This window comes from Emys orbicularis, chromosome 9 (genome assembly GCF_028017835.1).
Source record: "Emys orbicularis isolate rEmyOrb1 chromosome 9, rEmyOrb1.hap1, whole genome shotgun sequence".
NCBI classification, from domain to species: Eukaryota; Metazoa; Chordata; order Testudines; family Emydidae; genus Emys; species Emys orbicularis.
In genome coordinates, this window is record NC_088691.1 from 105,090,326 (window position 1) to 105,112,304 (window position 21,979).

The 21,979-nt window shown below is 47.9% G+C and overlaps 1 protein-coding gene across 3 annotated transcripts in view; it reads right to left on the reverse strand.

The window, feature by feature from the left end:
* FGF12 (fibroblast growth factor 12) overlaps positions 1 to 21,979 on the reverse strand; it is a 176,838-nt gene that overhangs the window by 8,258 nt on the left and 146,601 nt on the right. For all 3 annotated transcript variants that reach the window (XM_065410810.1, XM_065410809.1, XM_065410811.1), the window contains exon 4: positions 567 to 765. In XM_065410810.1, coding sequence (XP_065266882.1) covers positions 567 to 765 — 199 coding nt within the window. The remainder of the gene's footprint in view (positions 1 to 566; positions 766 to 21,979) is intronic.

Here is a 21,979-nt window from a genome sequence, read left to right on the forward strand (position 1 = left end):
GGACCACAGGATGGGTGCATCAAGGCGAGCTGCCCCCGGGGTGTCAGGACAGGCTGGATAGTTCATTGTCTATGTCCCGGCTTTCTCACCGGAGACACATTCTGCAAGGTGGATACCCGGGTGACTCGGAATTGGACTGAGATTTCCCCAGACTCTTGACAAGGGCTTCCAAGGAGCTATCAGAGACGGCAACACATTGTGGTCACTTCAGACAAAGGTTGTATTTGAACTTATGACCTAGGTACAAGGTTTGACCATCCCTGTACTATGCTCTTTACTCAGCCCGTGCCCCCCATTTGGTTGGGGTTTACAGCTCGTTCTCTAGTAACCCAACCTGCCGGCTCGTGTTTTGGGACGCACTGCAGGGCTCACAGCAAAGGCAGACAGGCTCCAGTATTGATGTTGCAGCGTGTTTCAACTCGGAAGCTCTTACACCACTGTCCCTGCTGTAGGGTATAGTGCCCTCTCCACTCTGCTGAACCACAGTACAGTCCGCCTCCCCTCTACCCCTTACTCCCCGGGGCTCACATCTGCCCCTTGGGACAGAGCGTGGGAACTTTCCATACCTTCAATGGGTTTGGGTACAAAATGGGACGAGGCTTTGGTTTTTTTCACCCGGTTCCCCTTCATAATTTGACCTTCTTTATTGAGCCCCAGGAACCACGCTCGTCCAGACTCCTGCTGCCGATACAGTGTGGAAGAATAAATAACGTAGTAGTTTTCAAAGACCGATTCCTTAAATTTGCACTCTGGTGTGAAAATCTCCTGCAGGGAGAGAGAGAACACAAAGCAATGGAAGGAATTAATCACTAATCACTTAAACCAGGCATCACTGGGAGATAATCAATGTTCTCTGTTGTTACAGCCAGTTTAATGAGAGAGAGAGAGAGAAATATACAGAGAGAGCAGTAATATAGGGAGAGCAAGAATATGTAGATCTAGAAACTCTCTCCTAAAATGGAAGGCTCTATGGTTGATTGTGAACCATACCCCTATGCTGTTAAGAGAGCTTGCAGTGGATGTGCTTTAAAAGTGCTTGCACACCCAGCTTGCACACCCAGCTTGCACAGATATGGGCCATTGCACATCCAAGCCTGGATCAGCGGGTGCAAGGAGCCATGGAGAGTTTTGGAAGCCCTGTGGCTGGGTGTTTCTGTAGGAGCAATCTAGAGTGTGTTTGATAATTGCCGTGTAAAAGGGGGGCCGCAGCATCACGGCTCTGTCACTCCTCTTCTTTTCCGGTCCCTGCCTGGCCTCCCCAACAAGGTCTGCAAGCGTGTGGCTGCCAGCATCAGAAACGGCGATCTCACTAAACAAATGCAGAATCCACCTTCTGGCAAAAGGCCGCTGTGAAGGGAGGGGGTGCAAGGGATGATAAGAGATGGGGGTTTAAGCCACAAATTGCGTTTTATTTATTAAAAAGTGGGGCACCGAGGAGATGAGGGAACAAAGCCTGGAAATGTTTGAATACGAAAAAAAATCAGATAAATGAAAATTGGTTTTAAAATGTAACCCCCATTTCCCCAGTCCCAACAGCGCTGGGCTCAGTCCTGACCAAGAAGCGAAAATGACTAGAAAGAGACAGCATTCGATCCCTGCTCCTGCGACAGCCCCTACAGACCCTTCAGGGAGGCTGCCAACATGCTCTCTACACACCACAATTAAAAGGGAGCCTTTGGAGCTTTCAGTATCACTCCGGGTTATAGTACCTATCCCCAAGTGTTTTGGGGGGGGATTATATAAACTATTGCTGGCATGGCAATAAATCGGATATGCAACAGACCTGCATGGGTAGTCGGCCTTGAAGCCAGAGAAGATAAAGTGCAGCAGAAAATGTCCAGTTCCTGGCTGCATGTAGTGAAGTCGACACCAATCATTAGCACCGCACACATTGAAAATGAAAAAAACCCAACCCAAATCAATGGATTGTTTGGCCGTGTGTGATGCAAGCTCTCTGGTTTCCTTAAAAATCAGTATTTCTGAGGGTGAGAGGAGGGGATGCAATGGGACCAGAATGGCCTTCCCCAGTCCTTTAGAAAGGTATATGAGGCAGTTTTCCAGTTATCAGTGTTTCAGGCGATCTCCCGATATCGGTTCTCTATAGTCACTGCCGTGACGGGCAGTCACAAAACACCCAGCCGTTGCCCCGACTTGGAGTACACAGCTTACGTGGGGTGGAGACACAGGCCTCTTATATTGGTGTTTCCCCCTCAACTCTGCAGTGACCGATTCTGTGCTCTAAGATCCGTGAGAGTTGAGTGTTGGGCCACACACACTAACAAAGAAGAGAGACATTATATTTCCCCAGTGCTCACCCCTCTAAGATCTCAAAGTACCTTACCAAGGCGGGGAAGCATTATTATCCCCTGAAACTCCTATCACGGTCTGCCTCAATCTTCGTGGTCTCACAGTTAGACTGGGAGTGAGGGTACCAGGGGTTTAGTCCAGATTTCACCTTGGGGAAATCATTTGCTATGTGACATTTGGTAAGTCATTTCCCCTCTGCGTTCCTCAGTTTCACCATCTAAAAATTGAGATATAGTGCTCCTCTCCCTTTATAGGCTTATGGCTTGGTTTGTAGTCAGTAATGTTTAGACACCAAGGGGTCAGACTCTTTTAGAAATACTAGCGATCAGATAGATAGGTTGTATTTAAATAATCCAATTATTATTATTTGTATTGTGGTAGCCACTAGCCTCATGGTGCTAAGTACAGTACAAACATACAACAGAAATGGCCCTGGCCCCAAGGAACTTATAACCTAAATCAGGGTGGATTTGTCCCTTGCATTCACATGCTGCTAAAACAAACTGCTCTTCTCTAAAAGCAAAACATATAAAAAATGTAAAGGAAGCTTGTAAGGCAGCAAAATAACCATGCAGGAATCGCAACATGGGAGTCCATATTTATCCTCTTTCACTGATTCCTTACAAAATGGGCTCAGTTCATGTTAAAAGACAAAGAGGTTTCTCTCCAACGGCCACTCCTGCCAATGCGTCCTGGGATCTTGAAACCCACTGTGCTCTTTCTGACTTTCTGGAAAAAGGCTAATGTAGTGCCCATCTTTAAAAAAGGGAAGAAGGAGGATCCGGGGAACTACAGGCCAGTCAGCCTCACCTCAGTCCCTGGAAAAATCATGGAGCAGGTACTCAAGGAATCAATTATGAAACACTTAGAGGAGAGGAAAGTGATCAGGAACAGTCAGCATGGATTCACCAAGGGGAAGTCGTGCCTGACTAACCTAATTGCCTTCTATGATGAGATAACTGGCTCTGTGGATGAGGGGAAAGCAGTGGATGTGTTATTCCTTGACTTTAGCAAAGCTTTTGATACGGTCTCCCACAGTATTCTTGCTGCCAAGTTAAAGAAGTATGGGCTGGATGAATGGACTGTAAGGTGGATAGAAAGCTGGCTAGATCGTTGGGCTCAACGGGTAGTGATCAATGGCTCCATGTCTAGTTGGCAGCCAGTTTCAAGCGGAGTGCCCCAAGGGTCGGTCCTGGGGCCGGTTTTGTTTAATATCTTTATTAATGATCTGGAGGATGGTGTGGACTGCACTCTCAGCAAGTTTGCCGATTACACTAAACTAGGAGGCGTGGTAGATACACTAGAGGGTAGGGATCGGATACAGAGGGACCTAGACAAATTAGAGGATTGGGCCAAAAGAAACCTGATGAGGTTCAACAAGGACAAGTGCAGAGTCCTGCACTTAGGACGGAAGAATCCCATGCTCAGCTACAGACTAGGGACCGAATGGCTAGGTAGCAGTTCTGCAGAAAAGGACCTAGGGGTCACAGTGGACGAGAAGCTGGATATGAGTCAACAGTGTGCTCTTGTTGCCAAGAAGGCTAACGGCATTTTGGGCTGTATAAGTAGGGGCATTGCCAGCAGATCGAGGGACGTGATCGTTCCCCTTTATTCGACATTGGTGAGGCCTCATCTGGAGTACTGTGTCCAGTTTTGGGCCCCACACTACAAGAAGGATGTGGAAAAATTGGAAAGAGTCCAGCGGAGGGCAACAAAAATGATTAGGGGTCTGGAGCGCATGACTTATGAGGAGAGGCTGAGGGAACTGGGATTGTTTAGTCTCCAGAAGAGAAGAATGAGGAGGGATTTGATAGCAGCCTTCAACTACCTGAAGGGGGGTTCCAAAGAGGATGGAACTCGGCTGTTCTCAATGGTGGCAGGTGACAGAACAAGGAGCAATGGTCTCAAGTTGCAGTGGGGGAGGACTAGGTTGGATATTAGGAAACACTATTTCACTAGGAGGGTGGTGAAGCACTGGAATGCGTTACCTAGGGAGGTGGTGGAGTCTCCTTCCTTGGAGGTTTTTAAGGCCTGGCTTGACAAAGCCCTGGCTGGGATGATTTAGTTGGGAATTGGTCCTGCTTTGAGCAGGGGGTTGGACTAGATGACCTCCTGAGGTCCCTTCCAACCCTGATAGTCTATGATTCTATGATTCTCAGACTTTGTCACTAGCAATAAAGATTCTGCACCGGGAATTTAGCTGATGCCTTTGTTGATAGTAAATAAGGCAGACCAACATCCAGCTCATTCTCCCAAAACGGCATTGGCTCTGCGAGGGTAAGAACAACAAACCTTTGCTTTAGGCTGCTCAGTGAGCAAATCTGACTAGAAGATGCAAAGGATGTAGATATGTTGGGGGAAAGAGTCCATTTTTCCAGTTACTTTTCCAGTTATTGACCGGACGTGGGACCAGATTCTGAAGTCACTCACACCTGTGTAAATCTGGAATAACTCCAGTGGCAGCTGATATCAAAGACTCCTCTGGGGAAACGCAAAGTGATCATAAAATATAGAAAGCAACAGAGAGTCCTGTGGCACCTTTAAGACTAACAGATGTATTGGAGCATAAGCTTTCGTGGGTGAATGCCCACTTCGTCGGATGCCGACGAAGTGGGCATTCACCCACGAAAGCTTATGCTCCAATACATCTGTTAGTCTTAAAGGTGCCACAGGACTCTCTGTTGCTTTTTACAGATCCAGACTAACACGGCTACCCCTCTGATACTTGATATAAAATATAGAGAGTGTTTTTGGTATCCCCCTGTCACTAACGCAGGTAACAAACAACAAATGGGATTTACGTCACTTTTCCAAGGACGATAGCATGTCCTGTCGGGGACAGACAGACAGATAATCAGTTTCTTCTGCTTGGTGGTGGTGGTAAATGTCACGCCCTTGAGTGTTGGCATAACGTTTCTGGTGGGGCCATTCGCTGATGTTGTTGAGGATGCTGATAAGAGGTGATTGAAGCTGTCCACCCTGCTTGTTCAATAGATGTCCTAACAAACTTGACACAGGCGGGTTATTTCATCTCAACTCTGGGAATAGTCTATGATGTGTATTACTTTTAGCTGCTAATTTTACTAAGACTCTTGAGTGCTACAAAGCAGGGGAAGGCTATTAAGATAATACCAGCAGATCCTCTACCAGCTTTACTGTCAAAGTTAATTATATTAACTCAAGCAAGAAACTGTTGTTTCACTTATCTCAGTCTGAGTAGAGCTGCAAAGAAAGGGAATAACTGGAGATGTACTTAAATGGTTTCACACTAATAGGCTAGTTCTTACCACAAATACTGCACTGACTGAACTATCTGGCAATTTTGGGGTTTGTTTTAATTCTTGTTTTCAGAAATGCAGTAAGCTACTAGCCTGAGATGGAAAAGCTGGGGTGGGGTGGGGTGGGGTGTGTGGCCTTTTTTAAAGTCAAGTTAGTGCTGGTGAAATACGCCAGGTGGGCCTCCCTGGAGGCAAAGTCCTCTCCCAATGCAACAGGGAGGGCACCAGCAGCACTGGTTCCCCACACCATCCTCCCAATGTGTCTCAGCCCTCCTCTCTGAGGGATAACAGGGAATCTCCACGATTCTTCAGCACCTGATTCGCCCTACCTAGTGTGACCTCTGCCTGCTTGGTCTGGCGCTCTGTCCCCCTCTAGTGGCACCTAGCCCAGCTAGAGGTTGAGGAGTCTGCCCCAGTTTTGGCTAAGAGCTGTGTGGCTTTTAGCTCATGCAGAAGAGCTGGGGTGGGCAAAATTTTTAGCCCAAGGGCCACATCTGGGTATGGAAATTGTATGGTGGGCCATGAATGCTCACGAAATTGGGGTTGGGGTGTGGGAGGGGGTGCGGGCTCTGGCTGGGGGTGCGGGCTCTGGGGTGGGGCCAGAAATGAGGAGTTCGGAGGGCGGGAGGGGGCTCCAGCTGGGGGCAGGGGGTTGGGGTGCAGGAGGGTGGGAACGAGGGGTTCGGAGGGTGGGAGGGGGCTCCGGGCTGGGGCAGGGGGTTGGGGTGCAGGAGGGTGGGACTGAGGAGTTCGGAGGGCGGGAGGGGGCTCCGGGCTGGGGCAGGGGGTTGGGGTGCAGGAGGGTGGGACCGAGGGGTTCGGAGGGTGGGAGGGGGCTCCAGGCTGGGGCAGGGTGTTGGGGCGCTGGAGGGGGTCAGGGGTGCAGGCTCCGGGCAGCGCTTACCTCAAGCAGTTCCCGGAAGCAGCGGCATGTCCCCCCTCCAGCTTCTATGCAGAGGCGCGGCCAGGCGGCTCTTTGCACTGCCCCATCCGCAGACGCTGTCTCTGCAGCTCCCATTGGCTGCGGTTGCCAGCCAATGGGAGCTGCAGGGGTGGCGCTTGGGCCAGGGGCAGCGTGTGGAGCCCCCTGGCTTCCCCTACATGTAGGAGCTGGAGGGGGGACATGCTGCTGCTTCAGGGAGCCGCGCGGAGCCACAGCACACGTGGAGCCAAGCAAGCCCTGGACCCCGCTCCCCGGCAGGAGCTTGAGGGCCAGATTAAAACATCTGAAGGGCCGGATGTGTCCCCCGGGCCATAGGTTGCCCACCCCTATAGTAGAAGCTCCTACACTAAGCTTCAGAGGTCCCAGGTTTGATCCCAACAGTCGTCGGTTTTACTCTTGCATTTGGTACAGCCATTTACACCTCTTCAAAATGGGAAGTAAACACTCCTGAGTCAGTGGCTTACATCCACTCTGCTCAGGTGACGACAACCATACAGGGTGCAAGGTGGGGAAGAGTCAGGGAGGGAGGGTTCAGCTTTCGTCTTCTGACTCTTGGGGTGTTTTTTATTCATGAATTTATTCCCTGCTGTGCCTCCATTGACTCCCACCACTCATTTCACACCGGCCCCCAAACACTCATCACGTTAAAGACTACAGCTGGTAAAAAAAAAAAAAAGTTTGTTGAACCATCTTTTTGGACAAAAAACAGCTTTTCAAGAAAAATAAATATTTTTGCAAAAAGATTTCATTTGGTTAAAATTTTGCAGATTTTTTGGTGGGAGGGGGGAAGGACACAAACAGTCAAAAAAAGTGGTGACATGTTTTTGGTTTTTGAACAGTGAAATTTCCTACTGAAAACCATTTGCAAAAACGGAATTCTTTTCAGCTTGTGATTTCAACAATCACAATTTCAACAATAAAACCAGTTCAAGGAATTTTTTTTTAAATGAAATTTAAGAAGTTTCCCATGAAAAACAATTAGCATTGTTTGCCTAGCTCTACTCCTGATTTTCAGTTCTCAGCCACTTGGGCTGGATGAGAATCTGAGACCTAGGAGTGCAAAGTTCTCCCGAGGACAGTGGTCCTCAAACGTATTTGATCGCCCCCACCTTCTTTGTGTCTGTAGTAGTTTAGGGGCCCGACCCCCCACCACACAAGTACATATGCCGATATATACGGGGGCGGTGATTCACTTGAATCACTTTTGGCTTCTTTGTTTTTCACTTGAGGTTTTTTTTTTCTGCCAACGATCCATTGTAATAAGACCAAAAGCAAAACTGTGATTGTGATCCATGCTTAAAATTAAATGTGCACACCGCATCGTAGCAAACGGATTAACGTACCGATGGCAACGACTTTGTGTAATGCTCTGCAAGCTTAACAGAAAGCTGTCAAAATGCACAGCGTTATTTAGAGTCAAATGCACAGCACCATCTGAGGACCTGATACGTCTGGAGGAATCAGCTTGCTAGTTATGCATTGCTGTGGGGAAAATGTGTGCAGTACGTTTTTTTCCCTAAAGCTTCTCACCTCCTGCCCAGAACACATTCCGCTCCCCCCAGTTTGAGAACCTCTGCCCTAGGAGAGCTGCAAACTCCAATAAAAAAGAGTGAGTAGATTTGCTATTTAAAAAATTAATTTTGACCTGATTTGTGCTAACTATTTCCGTTGAAAAATGCCTATCTACATGGCCACCCAGATGTTTGTGGGAGATTAGATTAGGGAGACGGATCTATATTCCATTGATGCACACACACTCACCGAAAACAACACGGGAATCTGCTTGCACTCCCAGGGATTAGCTACATTTCGTTTAACCGCCACCTGACTGGGAAGCGATTACAGGGCTCTGTGGCTGTGACACCGCTCATTGAGAAATGACTCTAATGTTCTGTGAATGAGCAATGCGGCTGGACTACACAGGGACTGCAGAGGGACTCAGATGTATGCACTGCTGGGAAGGCGCCACGACCACTTGTGCTACTACCACGAATCGGACACGATCACAGAAGGGACGTGCCGTAGGGCTGGGCAGCCGTGGGCTAATCACTGAGCGATCGTTCTGCCCGGAGAGCATAATGCCAGGGCAAAGCGGGTGTCACACGCCAACGGCGCCGGCATAACAACGCCACAACGTCCGACCGCAGGGGTTGCTGCTTACAGCAAAAATGCAGTGTTAGCCCCTGACCCTGCAAGGCCCCGCGTGCCCATGACTCTCAGGACTTTGCAGGGGGCAGTCAGGACCGGTATTTGGCACCTGAACTGAAGTCTGGGGCAAGAGCTTGCCGCTTAGGGAGTTTTGCTAAATTGCTCTTCCTTTTCCTTCCCTTCATTCATCAGTAATGCACAGTCACTGATGGCTTAGCTGCAGTGGCTCTCCGTTTGGGCCTAATCCTGGCCGGTGCAGAGCCAGCTGCAATTCCCACTCACAGCGGCAGGAACTACAGCAGGGTGCCCAATGCAATCCCCATTCACATCAATGGATGTCTTTCCACGGACTTTGCCAGCTGTTGGATCCAGCCCCAGATGCTCAGCACCTCTCAGGATCAAGCTCCCATTCCCAATATTTTTGAAATCACCGAATAGAGAGAGATCTTTTTGTAATACGGTTCTCCCTGCGATATACACCGAAAGGAGAAACAAATGGCTTCATGAAATCAGTCGCTGAAATTCGCATCAGTAAAAGAATGCAGCCATTCTGCAAGTAATATACGGCATTGTTTAGGGAGGGATCTGAATGACATGCACTGAAATAGCTACCTAATTTATTGCCGGAATAATGTTTTTGCTTTGTTCAGAGTATTTACGGGCTTCTCTTTACTTGCGGAACAAGACTTGGGCCAGATCCTCAGCAGGTGTCAATCAGCAAAGCTGCACTGCAGTCAGGGACAGGGGGACGATTTATACCAGCTGAGAATGCAGTTCACATTTATTAAACTTTTGTTAAATATTGAGAATTTCCCACGTGTATTCAGCTGAAGTAACGACTAGTAATCCCAGTAATCGTCTTAATTTTTAGCATTGTCTACGCTCATAAGAGCTGCATTTTGCTGAGCTTACAGAGGTGGCACTAGCCCAGGGGTAGGCAACCTATGGCACGTGTGCCGAAGGCGGCACGCGAGCTGATTTTCAGTGGCACTCACACTGCCCGGGTCCTGGCCACCGGTCCGGGGGGCTCTGCATTTTAATTTAATTTTAAATGAAGCTTCTTAAACATTTTAAAAACCTTATTTACTTTACATATATCAATAGTTCAGTTATATATTATAGACTTATGGAAAGAGACCTTCTAAAAACGTTAAAATGTATTACTGGCACATGAAACCTTAAATCAGACTGAATAAATGAAGGCTCGGCACAGCACTTCTGAAAGGTTGCCGACCTCTGCACTAGACATTATGGAAGCACCTCTGCCGTGTTTCCATAAACACTCCTCCACCCAAAAAGAAAGGATGGATTTGCAGGACAGTCTTTAGTTCACAGGGATTTTTCTCCAATTACAGACCATGGCAAGTCTCCCACTCACTTCCATGAAAGCAGCTCTTTAGGAAAGCCACGCTAAACGCTGACCAGGTTGAGGACATAGGTAGCATTAATATCATTTAATATCATCGTGTGCGGTGCTCTATGGATAGAATACAGACATGGTTCCGACCCAAAAGGATGTGTAATTTAGGGTTTGGTCCTGCATACCCTGATGAAGGGAAATGGGCCTTTACTCATGCAAGTAGGTCTTGCTCACATGAGTAATCCCACTCAGGAAAACTGGGGTAGTCTCATGGAGACTGGGGTAGTCCCAGACAAGTACCCCCACTGATTTTAATGACTTGACTGCTCCCATTGACTTCCATAGGACTCCACACCTGGGCAAGAAGCATAGAATCATAGAATATCAGGGTTGGAAGAGACCTCAGGAGGTCATCTAGTCCAACCCCCTGCTCAAAGCAGGACCAACCCCAACTAAATCATCCCAGCCAGGGCTTTGTCAAGCCGGGAGTTAAAAACCTCTAAGGATGGTGATTCCACCACCTCCCTAGGTAACCCATTCTAGTGCTTCACCACCCTCCTAGTGAAATTGTTTTTCCTAATATCCAACCTAGACCTCCCCCACTGCAACTTGAGACCATTGCTCCTTGTTCTGTCATCTGCCACCGGTAGTTGAAGGCTGCTATCAAATCCCCCCTCACTCTTCTCTTCTCCAGACTAAACAATCCCAGTTCCCTCAGCCTCCCCTCGTAAGTCACGTGCCCCAGACCCCTGATCATTTTTGTTGCCCTCCGCTGGACTCTCTCCAATTTGTCCACATTCTTTCTGTAGTGGGGGGCCCAAAACTGGACACAATACTCCAGATGTGGCCTCACCAGTGCCGAATAGAAGGGAATAATCACTTCCCTTGATCTGCTCCTACTAATGCAGCCCAATATGCCATTGGCCTTCTTGGCAACAAGGGCACACTGCTGACTCATATCCAGCTTCTCATGCACTGTAATCCCCAGGTCCTTTTCTGCAGAACTGCTGCTTAGCCACCACTTTCCCCATATTCACAGAGCCAGTTATCTCATCATAGAAGGCAATCAGGTTGGTCAAGCATGACTTGCCCTTGGTGAATCCATGTTGACTGTTCCTGATCACCTTTCTCTCCTCCAAGAACTCATCTGAGTTTTCAGGACCCAGGATCTCTTGATACTAGATCATCTTACTAATGGATCTTACTTCTGACCTGACCATTGTCACTAATACGGTCATCCTGTGCATTTTTTAAAGTGCTTGACGGAGTAAAAGAGCCCAAACCTGCCTGATCAGCGTTGACCTCGGAGGGGCTGTACATGTTACAATCCTGACACTCACGTAGCCTCCAATTTAACAAAAGCAGACACGAAGGCTGCATGCTTTAACTCCTCTCCTACAGCCGAACCACTCACTTCCATGCTTCCATGGCCAGCAATGGCTGTTCGTGCACACACGCATGCACACACACGCGCACACACAGGGGTAAATTAGAGGCAGGCGAACAGGCCCGGGGAGCTCACGGACTGTGGATTTGAGGACTGACAACAGAGTGGCTTTACGTATGGCATTAGTTCTGAGCTGACAGTGTAGCAGGCAATCTGGTGGCAAACGCACTAACCCAGAGAGTTTGCAAATGAAATATTTGATCCTTTGCTTCATTTCCCACTAAAGATGGGCCCAAAATTAAGATCTAGGATCAGGTCGAGATTTTGTCTCCTAGCGCCCAAAAACTCAGAGTATGTTTGGATTTAAGGGGCTGGTTTGTCCCCTTTATGCAACATAAACTTGGGATCCAAATAAAAGTCCAGATTTTAATCCCTCTAAGGGGTTGGAAGACATTAAGAACTGGAGCTCTGGTCTCATTCTAACTTAACTTAGCTACAGAATTCAGTGCTATGCTTTAAAAAAGCAATTGCCTCTCAGGAAATGAGTAATGTAACAATGCAACCACCACAACCGCCTTAATGATCATTTGGGCACGGGCAGATTCCAGCACAGATTCTGTTTTTCAATTCCTTATCTGAGAATCCCAACACATCCCTTGCCTCCGCTGCATTCTGGTTATCTGACCAAGTGTCTGAAATAGGTAATGATGCTATAAACAGCTCTGACTCTGAAGGACTAGCTGGAAACACCTCTCTGCACTCAGAGCCATTGATTACCAGGCTGCGGCAGGAGGGGAAAACAAGATGCAGTTGTGTGACAGTTAAAATGGAGATTCTTAAATCAGGGGAAACAGAACCTTATCTCCCAGCCTGCTGAAGCCTGCAATGAACGTTGAGGAAACGTAATCACGCAGAAACCCTAAACATGAGGTGAGAGCAGATTATTTTATCTTGTAATCTCTGTGGGTCAGGGACTTTCTAGTCTGTTCAGTGCTAAACACAGGGGGCCACCGAACCAGACTGGGGCCTCTTGGCCATAGATATTAATAAATAACCTTGCATAGACCCTGAGCTCAGAGTCACAATAGTATTTACATTGCCGTATTGCCCTAGAGGCTGTAACCGGAATCCAGGCCCCATTGGACGGGGTGGTGTATGTACACATAGAAAGAGACGGCCCCCGGCCCCGAAGAGTTTACGTTGTAAACAGGCAGGCACACACAGTGGAGGGACAAAGGGACTGTTAATTTCCCTGTTTTACAGGCAGGAAATTTGAGCACTGAGAGATGAAGTGACTTGCCCAAGAGACTGTGGCAGGGCTGCACACTGAACCCAGACCTCCAGCATCTTAGACTAGCTTAGTCACAAGGCTACTGTTCCCCCCCAAATGTAGTTGGAAGTTTACACTGATAACCCAGAGGGCGTTCTAGCTCTCCAGGAGATGGATTTATGGTTGTGACTGCCATGTAAGACATCCCTCAAGAAGGCTCTGATCCACTTCTCACTGAACTCAGTGGCAACCCTCTGACTTCATCAGCTGTTACAACCCTATCCTGTTTATGCTGTCACACAACGTGATGATGTTTCACTGGCCCTGAAAGTGATTTCAACGCCTTCCTCTCCCACAAACACTGCTCACAGGTCAGAGGGACACCCCAATGAAATTAGGATAGCCCCCAAAATATCATGATGGGCACCATCCGTGCCCACCGAGAGGTAGGAATAGCATGTAGACAACATGTGTTCGCCTTTGCTTCCAGAGATACAGTCACACCGAGCTGGCAAGAAGGAGGGTGAGGACTCGCACACAATTTTCGGTGTAGTCTAACTTTTGATGCGTCTGACGAAGTGGGTATTCACCCACGAAAGCTTATGCTCCAATACATCTGTTAGTCTTAAAGGTGCCACAGGACTCTCTGTTGCTTTTTGAAGCAACATGTCACCTGGGCAGAAGAGAACGGTACCTGCCCAGGAGCTCATGGGGACTATTACAGCCATAAGCGTCTGTTGTACTGAGAGAGCCTCTTCGCTTTGACTCTTAAATTCTAACTGTAGGGTTTAGTGGAGACAAACCGTCACTGAAACACTCCCTATCTCTTCTAGTGCTGAAAAGATCGCCTTTGCCTTAATCCCAATTTCAAAGCTGTCATGGCCACGGCTGGATATCCAATTTCTTTGCTGCTAAAACTTTCATCCTGAAATACACGGACCTAGATCATTAATGTTTTGACAACGCACTGACAGACTGGCCACAGCTGACCAGTTAGCTGCAGGCCTTTCAGTCCAAAGCATCAGGCAAGGCCAGGGTGGGCTTGTATTGGACAGACAAGGTCTTAGAACCAAAAAAGAAATGTTACAAAGTCTGACAGCCAGCAGGCTTTGGGCTTTTCCCCTCCCTTTGGCGTGCTTCTCTGCACAGCTGCTGCATCGTCCAACAGGAGAGAAAGGAAAGGCTGGTTTAATTCAGTACTTTCTACATTCAAATGCAGACTGGATATCCAATCGGAAGGCCAAAGTGAAACCAGTCAGTATCTATGCCATAGGGTGCAGAGACCTTCATGGCCAATGGGGTCTTGTGGTTCAGGCACTTAGAAGAGTTGGGTTTAGTTCCTGGCTGTATCCCAGACTTGCTGTGAGACCCTGAGCAAGATGTTCTGGACCCAGAATTTCAACTGGGATTCCGTATTGGGATTTTCTGGAGCTCTTATTGCATATGAACAACCCCCATATGATAACTGTGTGCTGAGGATAGATCAGATATTTAATGTCATGAATGGCTCCTCCCCAGTGGCAGGTGGTTTTGTGGGGGGGGGAGGGGGCCGGGGGAGGGAGAACATGTTTTTCTGCAATAGCAGAAACCTCCTCATTCATTTGGGTTGCTGCTGGGGATTTCTCTCTCCACGGTAGTGGGCAGCTGATTTTTCTGTGCAGGTTTCCCATCCAAGTATGATCAGGCCTGACCCTGCTTAGTTTGTGAGACCTGACAAAACCCACAACCTAAGGCTGCAGACTTGACTCTATTCATTATTAGCTTTGATGTGTATGTGATATGAAACTGCCTTAGCCTTCCCTGCTTACAGCACAATTTCCCCATGACTTAGCACACATGGACACCGAATATACACAAGTGCATATTGCATAGACCCTCCTGACCAGAGGCTAACTAATGACTGCAATTTCCAGTACAAGATAATACAGTCACTCTGGAGTAAAATAACATCGTAACTCTACTTGGCATGAGGCACAGTTAAGCATACCATATTCCTGCATTACTAATATACAGCAAACTATGTGCAAGTATCTTTAAATGATGTGACTCAAAATACATCAAGCAAAGGAATCCAAAGTTAAGGATTGATTCCTCCTAATGCAGCAGTTCTCAAACTTAATGGCAGCACCCCCCCTCCCCCCTTCTGACAACAAAAATTACTTCCCGACCCCATGAGGGGGGACCGAAGTCTGAGCCTGACCAAGCCCCACTTCCCTGGCTAGGAAGGCCAAAACCAAAGCCCGAGCCACACCGTCCCAGGGAGGAAGCACTCATGCTTCAGTTTTGGCCCTGGGAAATGGCGCTCTGGCTTTAGCTTTGGCCCTGGCCCCAGCAAATCTAACGCCAGCCCTGGCCACCCCATTAAAATGGGGTCGTGACCCACTTTGGGGTCCCAACTGACAGTTTAAGAACCACTGTCCTATTGGAATCTATCTATTGCAGCATGAACTATGTAGTACATAAAACTGCCCTCTTTCATTAGAAGATACTTGCCGTACAATCAAACGTTGTGTGTTCATTCTCTTTGATTTTAATTTACCCAGGTATGTGAGATAGTTAACTCATTGGGCCAGACTGTCATAGAGCTGACATGGGATGTTTCTGAAATACTGAATGTTCTTATAGTGGTCTTGAAATATAGATGATACAGATCATGTGGTCGAGCAGACATCTGAAGGCCCAGTTATGTTGTCAGATGCACATGTATGGCTCCTGTTAACTTAAATGCAGCAAAATCCTCATTTTCTAACCTGAAGGGATCTGTGGCGATGTGCATAGGCCAGTTGGGTCCCAAGTAAGACTCATGATCCAAACATGTTGGAAAAATACGGATCTGGATCGAAATTTTGCAGCTTGGGTCTATGTACAGCGCAGACCCAATTCTCATCTCACATCGTTTTGACATTAGAGTTACTCTTGATTTACATGGGGTTAACTGAGATTAGGCGCATTCACGTTACCTCTCGGCCATCATAATGCAGTTTAGTCATTTGTAGTCTGAGAAGCACCACTGTCCCAATGAAGTTAGGAACAAAAAGCCCCAAACATTCACCCCCGTGACATGTACCCACATGAACCACAAGAAATAGCCTTATTTAACAAAGGGTCAGCTGCAGAGTCTATGTGAATCTCAGAACGTTGCTTGGAGACAAGCCAGGAGTGGATCATGCTTCCCTGTCAGGGCCGTACGGGCCTGGAAATACAACCAAAACCAAACACATTCAAAGGGAGGCATGTCTCAAGAGAAGGTTTGTGTTGCTGCTGCTCTTGTCTCTGCTAGTTCACAACCGAAATAAAACAGCAAGGACAGACATCACAATCCCTCCTAAGTATCCATAACGTTTAATAGCAGAGGTGATCTTCTAATACCTCTTGATCACTACCACATCCTGAGGGCAGGATGCTGAATCCTGATTTGAGCCTGTCGAGGGCACCAAAGAGGACAGCAGGACCCACTAAGCATTTCTAAGCAAGTCAGGCTGTATTTCTTTAGTGGACCGAATGGTGATTTATGATTGTTCCTGTTAAAATTGACGCTATCACCCTCATGACTAGGGAAGGCGAATAAACACCTAGAATCCTTCTGTAAATAGTATTTCTTGGTGCTTGAAGAAAGAGAGGACCATGTAACTGTGACCATCTTACTGCAGTCTTTAAATCAAGATAAAAACATGCTTTAAGTCAAACAGAAGTTACGGGTCTGATACAGAAATTACTTAGGGTTTGCCTACACGGTGAGGTAATGCGCTCTACGGGGGTGTGATTTCTAAAGCACACTAACGTGTTGCACATTAATTGGTCCATGTAGACCCTTTGGGTTCACTTTAATGTGGTGCTGTTTGATACAGAACTATGTTAAGCATGCTAGGGAACCTTACCTGTGCACCAGACCAAACCACGTGTCCCGCAGTGATTTTCTGCGCTGATAGTGCTCAGCGTTTTTCCCATTTGGGGCCCAAGCCCTGTGGCGGACCATGATCCATCTAATTACCTCCATGATCAAGTTACATTCTGACAGAATGTACGGTAATTAGGAAGATACGCAATTGACTAATGAGCTACAATTTCACTCTTGGCCACTTCGGCAAAGCTGTGTTTGAAGACGTCCATCCACGGAAGTGATCACCGCAAAAAACCATGCCAGCCCTGGGTATCATTTGGCAGGAATCATAGAATCATCGGACTGGAAGGGACTTCGAGAGGTCACCTAGTCCAGTCCCCGGCACTCATGGCAGGACTAAATATTATCTATGTTTTATCAATGTATTATGTATCAAGTATTATCAGTGTTTCACGTGTCACTATTTTTTGGCAAATGCCGATGGATGGGGCTGTATTTTTTCAAACAGCTGTCAACTTGTTAAAAGCTGCTATTGGAAATGTTGTGGCTTCAAAGCCTGTGCAGTGGATTCAGTCTCAGTGCTAGTCACGTGATAACAATGGACCTGGTAGAGGTTGACGGTCTTCTGGACCCTGCTCAGGGATGCTGGGCTCCTCTGTTGAGCCATCCAGATGTCAAGTGCTTGCACCCTGTGAGAAGGTACAGGGTATAGTGAGACATAACAGGGGCGACTTACAAAGCAGGATACAAGAGTTGTTGCAATAGCCCACTGGGGAGAGGGAAGTAGGCTCTGGGTAGAGAGGTCCTATAGGGAAAACTCTTTTTAGGCTGGAGGTTCCTGTTTGATTGTTGCTATCTGAGACATCAATAAAGCCAAAGCTCAAGAAGAGGGTAAGTTTGGAAAATCTGCCATGGGTGTATGCTGTGTTTGGAGCAGAGTGGAAGCTACGCATGCTTAAAGACCAGATACTGAGTGGTGCCGATCACCTGCAACTCTCATTGACTTCAGCACTTCATAGCCTTGGGTCCGAACCCCTTCAGCGTATTGAACTCAATGGGACAGGCAGGAGCTTGGCACTTCCTGGGAGTTGGCAGGATTGTCACAACACTAACCTTCCACCTCTGATCCTGTCCTTGCTTCCCTAACCCCCAGCCCTGCTGCTCGTCAGAACTGCAGCCAGGGGCAATTTCTCTGTCGTGTGAGGGATCTGTAAAGGGCCAAAGTAAAATAACGCTCATCACAGAGATCCTGTCCTTGCACAGGCAGACTGGCAGTGGGTGCACGTTAGGAAGATGTTAGTAAAACACAGTGCAAGATGTTGGGGGGAAACTAATTGCCAAAGGTACAGATTTGACTATCTCCATACTTGACTGGGTCAAACTTTGCTGTCCTTACTCAGGCAACTCTCACTGATTTCAGGTGGGAGCAGGATCAAACCCTAAACGTTACAGGTGATGCACAGGTAATGATATGGCACCTATCACCATGGTATCTGAGCACTCCCTCTCCCTTACCTCTCCCCACATAACACTCCTGCACCTCCTATTTCATAGATGAGGAGCTGAGGCACAAAGGTGAACTGACTTACACACACTCACACGGGGAGCCTGTGTGAACTCAGGTTTCCTGAACCCCAGTCCAGAACCGTAACCATCGTTCACCAGGGACGTTTACCCCCATTCACCACGCCATGCTATACTGAGAACAGGAGAGAGCTGGCGTCTCAGCTCCTCTAGAAAATATCCTGGGGAGCAAATCTCATCCTTTGCAGCTCAGTTTGCACAAATGCTTCCCTTTGTATTCCCACCAGGCACAGGGCCATGTCAAAGGCCCGGTTTACACCACAGAGTTAGGTCAATGCAAGGCAGCTTATGTCAGCCTAACTGTGTAAGTGTCTACACTAAAATTCCGCTCCCACCAACGTCACTGCCCCGCTACGCCGACTTAATAACTCCACCTCCACGAGAGGCGTAGAGTCAATGTTGACATCGTTAGCTCGACGCAGTGTCAGTGTAGGCACCGTGTTGCTTACAGCAACTGTTACTGGCTTCCACAAGCTGTCCCACAATGGCCTGCACTGCCGGTCGATACAAGCGCTGCTGGTGAGGATGCGCACCGTCGACACAAGGAAGATAGGATGGACACATAAAAGCGATTTAATTACTGTGGCGGCTGTAATTTAGGTCACTTAGGTCAACGTAATTTTGTAGTGTAGATGTGCCCAAAGAATCACGCCACTAACCTGGCTCCTGCCCTACATTCGGGATCTAGCTGTAGAATCCAATGCTTCGGGAGATAACATGAAATGGTTAAGTGGTGACAAGTACAACAAACGCTGAAATGAATTCTCTATTTTCAGCAGCAGCAGCTTCTCAGAGACAAAAAGCTTCTTGAGTCTGTGGCATGCACACAAGTATGTGACAGAGAGCCTACAATGTTCAGCCTCCAGTGGAGCTTGTCAGAGGCTGATCTGCCATCCGTTAATCCATGTGGCAAGCTTCTGAACACCATGTGCTCCAAGCAGTAGGCTGTGGTCTCTGCAGGCAAAGGAATGAAGGACGCTGCATTCCAACACGAGTCTCCTAGCGAGCAAAAGCCAAGGAAGAGCTGGAATCAGCTCCCAGCTTCTCCAGCGCCTCTCTTTTCAGATGAATAGTCTCTGGAATAGGCTCCGCCACTTCTCTTGGGAGACTCACTGGATGGGTCGTTTACAACTAGAGCAGACACTGACCAGTGAACAGCCGTAGGCAGACGGGGGTGGCCAAGATCTCAATTTGTGTCATTCCATTCTGCTATGTAAAACGTGCCCAGGTAATGGGACCCTGACCTGGTCTGCCTCTAGGCCCTACCGCAATATGTTCTGTAGCAATAATAACACGGCTTTCCTCTCTACTTACTGTCCTGACAGCTCTGTAGTGCTGTGGAACAACTGCCATGTTTCACACCCGTGGGAACTGCATATGGAGCCCCCCAGTCACCCCAGATAGCCCCCTGCAAGTGCTGTGCTGTTATCTGAAACTGGCTTCTCTCCTCTGAAATCCAACCAGCTAAGAGTAAAGCTCTTTGCTTACACAGCCTCAGATCCATGCATGTGCCAATTTTTAAGAAGAATATGCTCTGGTGTGTGATGCTCTCCAGTCTGAAGTGACTATGCTCAGCAATTCAGACCTTCAAACTGGGAACAAACTAGAATTGCAGCTACTGCCAACACTGAAGTGAGGCTATTGATATTCTTCTTACAAGGGGAGCCGGACTCATTTGCTGCCGCTTGTCCATGTTGCTCTGGAGTATCTGCACAATCATAACGGGATGTACCGGCAGCAATTGCTGAGGCAGGAATGGAATGCAGGCTGCATAACTTCCAGACGGAAAAGGCAATCAGCAGTTTACATACACAGCCCTCCCTAAACACCACCCTTTTAAAAAACGAGATAACCTCTCTGATTTTGCTGTATGAAGAAATATGGGCTAATCCCTGGCACCTGCACAAACCAAATGTTAAAGAGAACCTCTCAGTTACTGAGCAACTGCTCTCCCATTCTCCTCCATCTGGATACTGGGAATGTCTTATTCTTACTTTAACCTAAAGCAGAGCAACGACTACAACAAAACGGCAAGGAACTGGCTGGATGTCCAAGAGACGAGATGACTGAGACATTTTCTCTTGCCATATGTAGATGCCCCCCCTGCATTTAAGAATCTGTTACACATCTAATTAAAATAATTCTCGTATTTCCATTCCCACTGCAGCCCTCCATCCTACCCTGCCATCTTCTGCAGTGCAACCATGCTGGTCTAGAGCCAGGAGACACTCAGCAGAAGCAGAGGCAAGGTCCCCGTATCGATCTTCGTGGCTAGGAGGAATGTACAGTGAGTAGCAGTGGAGTGGAAAAGTGGGGCCTGGAGGACACAATCTGGGAAGGATCCAGTGTGGAACAGAAGCTCAGCGATGGAAGCAGTGGCTGTAGCAGGACACTTGGTCCTGCCAAACTGTAAATTTGACTTTATCATCATGAGCTTCAAATATATTCCATCCTCTGTTGCTGGCAGGGCGAGGAGGTGGATGCAAACATGGCTGAAGAGACCAAAGGCCTTCCTCCTTCTTGGAAGGCTAGACTCCGGCCTGCAAGGGCAGAACAGGCTGTGGCTGATGGCAGCTTACAGCATGTCTCCCTGCTGGGTTGTGGAATGTTTAAATACAAATGTAATCATTAAATACCAGCTCCCCTGCAAGAAGAGCAACCGAGACTGTCCTCCGATCTTCCCTGACCTTGGTGATTCCCCGACAGAATCCTCCTCTGTATTTTAAATGCTGCCGCTGTATTATTGATGCAGCTTTCCATCAGGCCTGGCGAAGAGGCTTGAGAGAGTCGGAGTGTCGGAGATTGTCTATTTGGACAGGTGACAAGCCCATTTCTGCTAACCCAACGTTTTTCAAATCAAGAGTCACTGAGCAACAGCACTAAAAGCGAGATGAGATGAAAGCTAGAGATCACATCCCGGCTCCCAGCTGGGTTCCTGAGCATCCCCCGCCAGCCCGAGTGGTTTCGTGTGCCTGATTAATTTAAATGGGGAGTTTCTGAAAACACAAAGTATAACACTCAGGTTCCAATCAGAGCGGAAAGGGCCTGCCCCTGAGGAGCAGGGAGAGAATGCTGAGATGCGCTGCAAGATATTTACTCTTCCGAGGTTTGTTTCCAGGGCTGGTGTTTTCACTGTGCGGCTCTTTAAACTGCGACAAAACCTCAACCGCAGGGTGGAATCTCTCTCTCAAAACAATCACTCCCTGCTCATTCCTACGAGTTGCACTGTGGATGGGTAGGTGCAAAGTGGAGAGTTCCTTGCACTGCCACCCTCCCCCTGCTGGGTGGGGCACGTAAGTGGAATCTTTGTGCTCCCTGATGCCAAAGGCTGTCTGGGGCTGGTGACACAAAAGGGACAGAGATGAGGCAGGGCCAGGGTCTTGTCTCCAGCCTTCTGCACCAGTGTTGAGTTGGCTGGAATAAGCCTCTTCTTAAGGAATCTGGCAGTGGCCTGAACTCCTGGGAGCTCTCAGAAAGCATTACACATCTGCACCCTCTTGCAACATAAGCTAGTGCCTCAAAGACCCCGCTCAGCCCTGAATTGGAGGAGGAATTCATTTCCTAGCACGGGAGGCAGCCGATTCTGCAGAATCCTGAGGTTTATTTCCTGATCAGTCTGCCATTTGCTGTGAGACCTTGGGGAAACTCTTATTACCTGCCTGACCCTCAGTGCATCTCTCTGTACAATGGACATTTCCCCGACCTATCTCACGAAGTCCAAGGAAGCAAGTAATGTTTGTGAAGTACTTGCCACCTGTGACCTCTTTCATCTGCAGCTCTGCAAGCATTGCTTTAATCTGGGCTTTGGTGACGGTGGTCAGGGGCGTCAATAAAATGGAAGGTGATATAGAGCTAAACATG